Source organism: Apium graveolens, chromosome 7 (assembly GCF_009905375.1).
Source record: "Apium graveolens cultivar Ventura chromosome 7, ASM990537v1, whole genome shotgun sequence".
Taxonomy (NCBI): domain Eukaryota; kingdom Viridiplantae; phylum Streptophyta; class Magnoliopsida; order Apiales; family Apiaceae; genus Apium; species Apium graveolens.
Window position 1 is genome coordinate 255341596 of NC_133653.1, and position 8996 is coordinate 255350591.

Genomic DNA, 8996 nt, shown 5'->3' on the forward strand with positions numbered 1-8996 from the left:
TATTATGCGAACGAGATTTCTTGTGTTTCGTATTTCTCTTGCCTTTGTCTCGCTCACTTTGCCCTCCTGTGTTAGTTTTCTCTGCATTGGTTTATTTTCCCATGATTCTTCCTTATTCATACATGAGGATAATGTCATTTTCATTTATTTGTGGATCTTCCACATCTTTTTCATCTTTTTCATCGTTGAACAAGCATCTTACGACACTCTTCACTGTTTTGCTGCTCCTTCGCCTGCTGCTTGATTTCACCGTGGTCAACTCCTTTTTCAGGTTCTCATTTTCCGATCGTAGGCCTTCCATGTCAGCCTACAGCTTTTTCACTATTGTCATCAGTTCCATGTTGTCGGCTTGTTGAGAGGCCTCCGCTTGTTGAAATGACTCGTTGTTGGTCATGCTCGTAGATTGTTCAAGGTTTTAGCAAGTTTCCCACAGACGGCGCCAAACAGTTTTTGTGATTTTTAGTCGGGTTAATTGCTAAACTTGACTAGAACATTGCATAGGAAAATAAATATAAATACGAGACTAGAAAGTTTTATTGATGCGGAAAATCCCGAATAGGAATAAAAACTGCGGGTTGGGTTTGTGCCCAAGCCAAAAAACTTTCACTATATAGTAAATAAATTACAATGTGATCAAGAGATATATTGAGAATATATATTTTTTATGAGTGTAAGTACTTGAGTTGTGTTGTCCCTTCTTCCCTCTTTTTACTTGTATTTATAGCTAAAATTTTGTTCTCATCTACAACCAACTTCTCCTCCTTTTTCTCCTCCATTTACCCACCTCAATCCTATATTTCAAATATCTATTGCAACTTCTTATCCCACGCATGAGCTTCTATTGACTTAGTCACTTGGGCTTCAATCTTAAAAATCTGTTAGGCCCATATTCTCTCAGCCCATTTGTTGTTGGACTTCAATTTGCAATTATAGCTAAAATCCAATCCCAATAATATGTATATATATATGGAGACCGTATTTTTGTTGGAGACCACGGAGACCACTTATATTTTGCAACTAAAATATTGCATAAAAACATTGCAAAATGTATTATTTTGTGAATTATGTTCTACAAAGATCATTATTTTATTCAAAATCTTCAATATCATGCATGTATTGTATGTAGAACATTACAAAATGTTTAATTCTACGAAATATATTTATTTTGTAGAACATTTGTTCAAATTGCAGAACATAAACCTTGCAAATCAGATGCTAACCTCTGTCTGTAAAATTTGGTACATAATCAGATGCTCAAAGAATCATCAGAACATAGCAAAACTATATAGGTCTCCAAATATTGTTACTGCAATGGCGCAAGAAGAACCAAGAATGCACCTAGAATTTGTCACCAGGGGCACTAAAATCTCAGCCCTTTTATATTTGTATAACATACAGTTTGACCTGTATACTGTATGGCTTAAATGAAAAAAGTTAACAAAATAATAAATTGCAACTTTAAAACTACTGGTTATATCTTAGTGAATAAATGCAATTTTTCAAACATAATAATTTCATGTTTGTATTGAACAAAGACATAGAAAAAAGATCTAACTTGCTAATAGAGTCCAATTTATAAATTTGAAAACATACTTTCCTGTTTTTCTATTGTATAGTCATTGCTTCATAAATTTACTGAAAAATTCATTTACTGGAATTCTTGGTATCTTCCTCAGTACTCGCTTCATCATTCATCATGTTCTCTAATTTCATAGTGTTTTGCAGAGCATACTTCATAAAATAATATATTTCATACTGTTTTGATTGCAGAATATAGGTGGTCTCTGTGATCTCCAGTTAAGTTCTATGGAGTCCGCCTTTTTATTGGAGTCTAAGTGTCCATTTTTGTATTTAAATAAAATACTGTAAAATATATAATTTTATGAAGCATATTTTAGAAACATCGCCATTTTAATAAAATCTTGCAAATCAAATACATTTTATAAGTATAATACTGTAAAATATATTATGTTTTCCAATGTGACGATGAATGTTCTGCAAACTAAGCATGTTCCATAGAACAATATATTTTTGCACTGTTTTACTTGTAAAATATATGGGATTTGTAAGATTATCGTGAAAATAATGATATTTACAAAACATGATTCACAAAATAATACGTTTCATAATGTTTTACATAATATATTAATTACCGAACATATATGGACTCCATGAATCCAATAAAATAGTGGAATCCATAGAACTTTAATCTCCAATGAAATAGTGGACTCTATAGATTTTTAGTAAAATCATGAATTAGTCCATCAAATAAAAAAAAGAACCGTGTTCGTTAACCATGATATTTACACGAGAAAACATGTTTTTTTAAGAGTAAATAACATTAAACTTGTATCAGTGTATCAATCACATTTTTATCACAATACAGTGTTAATTCTATAACGAGATTCGACGAAAGAGCAATAGGCAAATATGTTTAGAGAAAATAGGTGAATTTGACATGCCACAAAATTCGGCTCTACCCGCTTGGTGCAGAACAAATTTCGAAAAATAATAATATAAGAGGGCTATAAATATGACTATAAACTAATACCTAGATTAATTACATATTCATTGATGGAAAATATTAAACTATGTCGAGTAATAAAAAATTACAATTGTTTGAATAAATATTTATATTTAGGAGAATATGTAAATTGCTAGATACTAGAAAACTAATCCAAAGGACTACCATATATTGAAGCTCTAAAAAATTCTCAATTGCACCAACATATTTAAATAATGACTCCTATATTTTTAAATTTTCGTAGCAACATAGCTGTTGAGCCTTTCCTTTTCTGGTAAGGAATGCTGAGACAATCCATAAGTCCTGGAGAATATTATAGTATTTACCAAAAAAACCTCCAAAAATACCTATTAGAAACTAGAGAGGTTGAAAATTACGTTTTTGTAAACATAATATATGCACTAAAGTCACACACAGGCAATGCTTGTATGTAAGTTATTTCAGTACCATATGAATCACTTTTAAGTGGATCTTTACTTCTGTGATAGCCTATTTACCACTCTTTTCTCATGGATCTTTAGTGTATCTACATATCTAATCAGGGGCGGAATCAGGAATCTAACATGGGGGGGGCCAAAATAAAAAAAAGTAGAAAACATGCTGATTTATTTGAGATGTGCACACCTTTCTTTGATCAAATAAAAAGAATCAATGATCTTCTCGGCAGAAATGGTCTCCGCAATCTCCTTTTCAATATACACCATCAAATAATCCCCAATAAATTCATCTTCCATTCGATTGCGAAGACTTGTTTTCACAATTTTTATAGCAGAAAAAGCTCGTTCAGATGTTGCAGTAGATGCTGGAAGAGTCAAGACAAGCCTTAATAGTCTATCAACTAATGGATACATGTCAGCTTTCCCTGTGGTTACCAATCCATGACATAAATCACCAAGAGTAGACATATTCTTCAAATCTGGATGAACCGGAACATCTAACCCATAATGTTGTAGTTCACACTATAGATGGATTTTTTCATCTCCCAAAAAATCTTCTGGATAAAACTTTTCAGCTAACTTGCAAATGTTCTCTATGTTGAAAGACCTGTAACCATCCCTAGGATTTAATGATGCACTTAAAATGAGAAGCTCCGTCATTTGTTCACTGAATCTATTGTTTAGCTCCTGTAATTGTTGATATATGGAAGCTGTAAAGATTTCTACTCGTTAATGATGTTCCATTGTCACCATTTGTTTTTGTTTTCCTTATCGACGAAGAGATTTAAGCACATCAAAGTAGGGAGCATTCATATCTGGAATTAAGATCAATGTATGCTCTCCTAATTAAATCTTTTTTATTTGGATGATAAGTCTCAATTTGTTTCCGCAAACCAGGATCACGTATTAACGAATTGAAATCAATAATTTCATCAGTGTTCTCAGAATCAATACCTTCATTAACAATCTCTGGATTTTGAGGATTTTGCTCGGAGTTTCTGTTTATCCCACCAAAAATCAGAGGCTCAACTCCATCTCCAGTGACTTCAATTGAGGCAGCAGAAGGTTCTTCATCTTCACAAGTAGTTGTTTGATTCTTCTTGGGTTGAAAATAGGATGTAATCTCTTTTCTCTTACTCATATTTACGGATTAGATGCAAATGTAGAGTAGATAAAGAGAGATGATATTAGGGATTGTAATTTTGTAACTTGTATGTATAGTGTGTATTGGGGGTTTTGGGACCGGAGTAGAACAACTGAACAAGTATGTTCTGTTTTTAGACTTTAGTTTTAAGCATCTTTTTTTTGTTTCAAATTGTACTATCTTTATCTTATATGTTTATTTATTAATTATTAAGATTAATGAACAAATTTCATGATTTCCATCTAATCAATATTGTTTTGAAAGAAATAATTAACAAAATCAATAAAATTTTGTATAATCAATTCTCAATTTCAATTTTTTTTTTTAAATCTAGGGGGACCAAAAAAATTTTTGATAGTAAATTTTAAAATTTTATATTAAAATTTTGGGGTTATTCCGCAGTTGGCGGGGACCGGGGCTCCCTTCGGTCCCCCCATAGTTCCTCCCCTAATCTAATACTACATTCAAACTAAAATAATAAAAGTTTTTACGCTAGATCATGTATCTAACTTTTAAGAAGGTGTTAACAAAAGCAATGTGCATGTATAAAATATGAAAATAGCCTTCCTATTTAAATTCTATCTTTATAATTATTTTTCAATGAAAAATATTTTTTTCTTAACTCATTATGTTCAAAACGAGAAATTAAGCAAAATATCAAATTAAACTTAATAGTAAAACAAGATCAAGACTCTTCTTGTTAATGGTGAGTTAAAGTAGATCTACTCTAGATACAGGGAGATCACGAGAATGCATTACCAAAATTAATAAATAATTTAAGTTATATTTATACTTGCTATATATTCGTATTTGAAACAGGGGTCACAATTTCGTGTCAGGTGTGTGTCATGTAGATGGTACCCAATCGAGTTTTTGAAGTTACTAAACACTATCCAAAGACTATTGAAGTTGAGAACCGGATTTCAAACCGACACTAAAACACTTATGTAACCAAAATGCGACTCAAAAAACCAATATATACTACAACCAAGATTATATGTTGTGTAACGAAATCGAAAATGTATAAAAAAATTACTGAGATCCTACACATAGTTATATGGAAAATGGAACGTACATGTAATCCTCTGACTCTTCATCGGACCCCGTTGTACCGGTGTCAACCGAATAAAGGCACATATAAGATCAATTAGTTGGATAAATCAAAACACTCGGTTGTTAATAGATTTGTCATAGTTTGATGAGGAGATTTGAGATGAGATTTCAAAGAAATTACGGTGTATAGATGATCAATTAAAAGGAGGACACGGGCGGTGAAAACAAGGAAAAACTACGGGTAAATATTTCGAAGAATCGAGAACGATGGACAATATTATTGAGTTGAATGGCCCATTTATTTAATTGTATAATACACTCGAGTGACCCAATATGAAATATACAATATGTTAACCACATTCATTCACTATTTAAATTTGTTAAAATAATTTGCGATTATATATTGAAAGACGCCAACATCTTTGATGCACATTAGTTATAAAAGTCATAATAAAAATAATTAATCACAAGTTTCAGTAATAATTTAGATTAAAACAATTGTATAATATTATATACAAGTTTCAAGAAATTAACCTAATAATAAAATAAAAAAATTTAATTTTCTAAGATCTATCTTGACTTTTTTTAAAAAAAAATTATTATTATCTATTATCATGATTAATGAATTTACATTACAAATTTTCGTTGAATGTCCATCAAATGTGTCCGGTCAACCTAAATCAATGACCTAAATTCGTGTTTCTCCAATAAATTTTGTGTCGTGTCTAGTAATATTGAAATGAGAGTTAGCTAGATATTACTTCTATGGGTGTCAAAAATTAGGGTAGAGTTGGCGAGAATTTGAGTAAAATCCACCATTTTTAATGACTTTGTTAAAATTTTATTAGCTTTCTAATATTGCATATTTTTAAAGAAATCTTAAAATTTGTAGTATATATTTGTTCGATCTATTAATTCCTAATTGAATCCCAACTAAATAAAACCTAAAAAAACTCTACACCGTCTTGAGTAATTTTTAACTCAATATGAGAATCAACTATCTGCTTAAAGATTTGGTTAGAATTCATATGGATCTAAAATTAGGTAGTTTACAACCAACAAACTATTTTGAAGGTTTAGGATCAAAGGTTGAAAAGGGGTACATGGATTAACAAAACTTTGGCTTTTAATTTTGGGACTTAGGATTTGTCTACGAGAATAATTTTCCGATTTATAAATTTTTTATTCCCGTATTAAAAGTGAATTTTGTCTCATACCATATTTTGTTTAATGTCTATTTTAATAATTCCTTTTTCCAACATATTTATTTATAATATTGTATTCTAAGTTTTTTTTACAAATAAAATTACATATTCAGTCTTTTAAAGGAGTGTGAGATATTCTTTTTCTATGGTGTTAACTATATTCATTGTTGTGATAACATATTAACAGATGCATTCTTTTTTTAGAATCGGTATATATTTTTTGATTTAATATTTACTTTGCAATATACAAATATGTATATATAGGATATATTCTAATAAGAACCTTTTTAGAACTGGGAATTAATCATCAAATCAATAAAATAAATTTATGAAAATTATCAAATTAATATATATAAATTACCACCAAAAGCACAATATTACTTCTACAATAATACACTAAACCCAAATCATATTCATGCAATTTATATTAATCCCTCTGTGAAAATCCCCAAATCCAGGTTCCATTAACAAAAAATTTAACAGAGAAATCGTTAAATATCAACATTAATTACCAATTTTTTTTTGTCTTTACATATTTACGTTTTTCAAACATAATATCAATTACTCCATGATCAAACGATTTTCTAAGTATAAATAACAAGTGAATTTTTTTATAAAAAATAAAGATATGAACATATGTATATGATTTCATACACAATAATTAAAATCAGATTTCTTAATCCCCTAACTCAATTAACTATAGACATTACGCGTGAAAACCTCTCACAAAATCAAAACCAAGAATATCACAGAAATTTATATATAAAGAACACCAAAACACACTAAAATAAATCAAAGTTAGTAATGAAAACAAAAATCAATCAGACTCGAAAATTATTAGAGGAAAACAAAAGTTTAATGAAGAAAAAGGATTAAAAAAGGATTGAGGGTTTTCATGTAGAAAACCCATCTAATAGTCTACTTCGAATTTTTCTAAATATTTCAATGAACTACAAATCATTAACTAATTTTAAGTCTATGCACATTTAGGTGGATTGCATATTGTTAGTAATTTGGCAAAATTTCTTTATAATTCACAAAATATAGAAATTAGTAAATGACGATAATATAACAATATGTAATTAATAAAATTTTGGAGTTAAAGTATAATTAAAAGTACAATATATATTTTACATAAACAAAAAAATCTTTTTTCATATTGTATTATTAAGTCAGTGGATGAATAAAAATAAAATTTCGACTAACTTATTAGTTATCAAAATTCATACGGAAAATATAAAAATACACACAAACATAATACATAAATGAATTTATCAAACTAAATATATCTAAAGTAAAGAAAAATATGAGCTGAAAAATACAAATATAATATATTTTACACTAATAAGTCAAACAAAATCAATAACAATTATTTTTAAATAGCCCGGTGAGGGACTCCTTTCCGCTTTTTTTTCCTTTCAACAGTTGTCAACATACTATCTGCTGCAACTGTGTCCCTAGTTCCTGCTGCTTCGGCTGAGTCCCTATCTGCAGCAGCAGCAGTTCCGAGGTTAAGGAATGGATGATCTGTGATTTTTTCCTTCCTTGAGATAGCCTTCACCTAAATAAGATAATTTTTATTTTAGCAAAATATATCTGTATAGAATGGGAGGAGTACATTAATGTGGTTTTTAGATATGAATCGAATCCCACAGACATACACACCTTACACTCCAGGCTGCAGTAGCGGTACGCTGCAGGGTTATGAAGACTCCTTTTGCATATGTCACAGTTAGAGCTTGTCTCAGTTACCTCTTGAACCTTGATCTTGTTGTCCAAGGGATGCAGAGTTGCAACCCGCTTCTTGTTGCACTTGTACAGCTGATGTCACCATGTAAAACAACATCAGAAGAATAATGAACATTGTCATATAGATGGTATTTTCTTTATTTATTTACATAATAAAAATTCCCATGAATTTATTGTCTTCATACTACTGTTTGTTGTTATCATGATGACCCCTAATTGTACCACTAATATGAAGTGGAGAATACTAATTATGCCTAGATGGTCAGATCTATATAATAAAAATTACAAATTCTTGTATAATTGATTTATCAGAACATCAAAATATATGATTACAAGACAATAAAAAAATAAACTGATATTTAGTTTTCAAAAGTTCAATTCTGATCATGTACCTGAATCTTAGAACAATCAATCAATTTTTTCAAGTCTTTCCCAACAACAGCATCCTGGTAGACATGTCTATATATCCTTATCGTTTTATGTCCACCACATGAACCTGATGGCGAGAAGCAGTGTTTGCAAATCGGCAAATCACAATCTATGCAGTACATGGTAGTCTCATTGTTGCTCAGATTATGAGTTGAACAACTCTTGAAGAATTCTTTCTCAAGAAATGTTTGCAGCCACGCTGGCATGCCTTGAACTTGTTCCTCCTGAAACTAATTCCATGTCACTAATCGAAACAAATTAATGTCGATGAAAATACACTAGACAATGTAAACATAAAGAGCGATAGTTTGAAGCCTATCTTTTAGGGATCTATACAAAAATGGTATAAAAACATAAGAATGAAACTAACAAATATATTAGTAACCAATCAAATGTATGTACCTGTTCCATTGATCTTAAATCTTCACACTAACAAACTTTGGAACAAGGTACTG

The 8996-nt window shown here is 30.1% G+C and overlaps 1 protein-coding gene across 1 annotated transcript; it reads right to left on the reverse strand.

Annotated features, from left to right (window-relative positions):
- Positions 1–7738: 7738 nt before the first annotated feature.
- LOC141674695 (protein RGF1 INDUCIBLE TRANSCRIPTION FACTOR 1-like) lies at positions 7739–8747 on the reverse strand. Its single transcript, XM_074481400.1, has 3 exons — positions 8505–8747; positions 8029–8184; positions 7739–7924 (listed from the first exon to the last, which is right to left on the reverse strand). The coding sequence occupies exons 1-3, from the start codon at positions 8745–8747 to the stop codon at positions 7739–7741; spliced, it is 585 nt and encodes a 194-aa protein (XP_074337501.1).
- Positions 8748–8996: the final 249 nt, after the last annotated feature.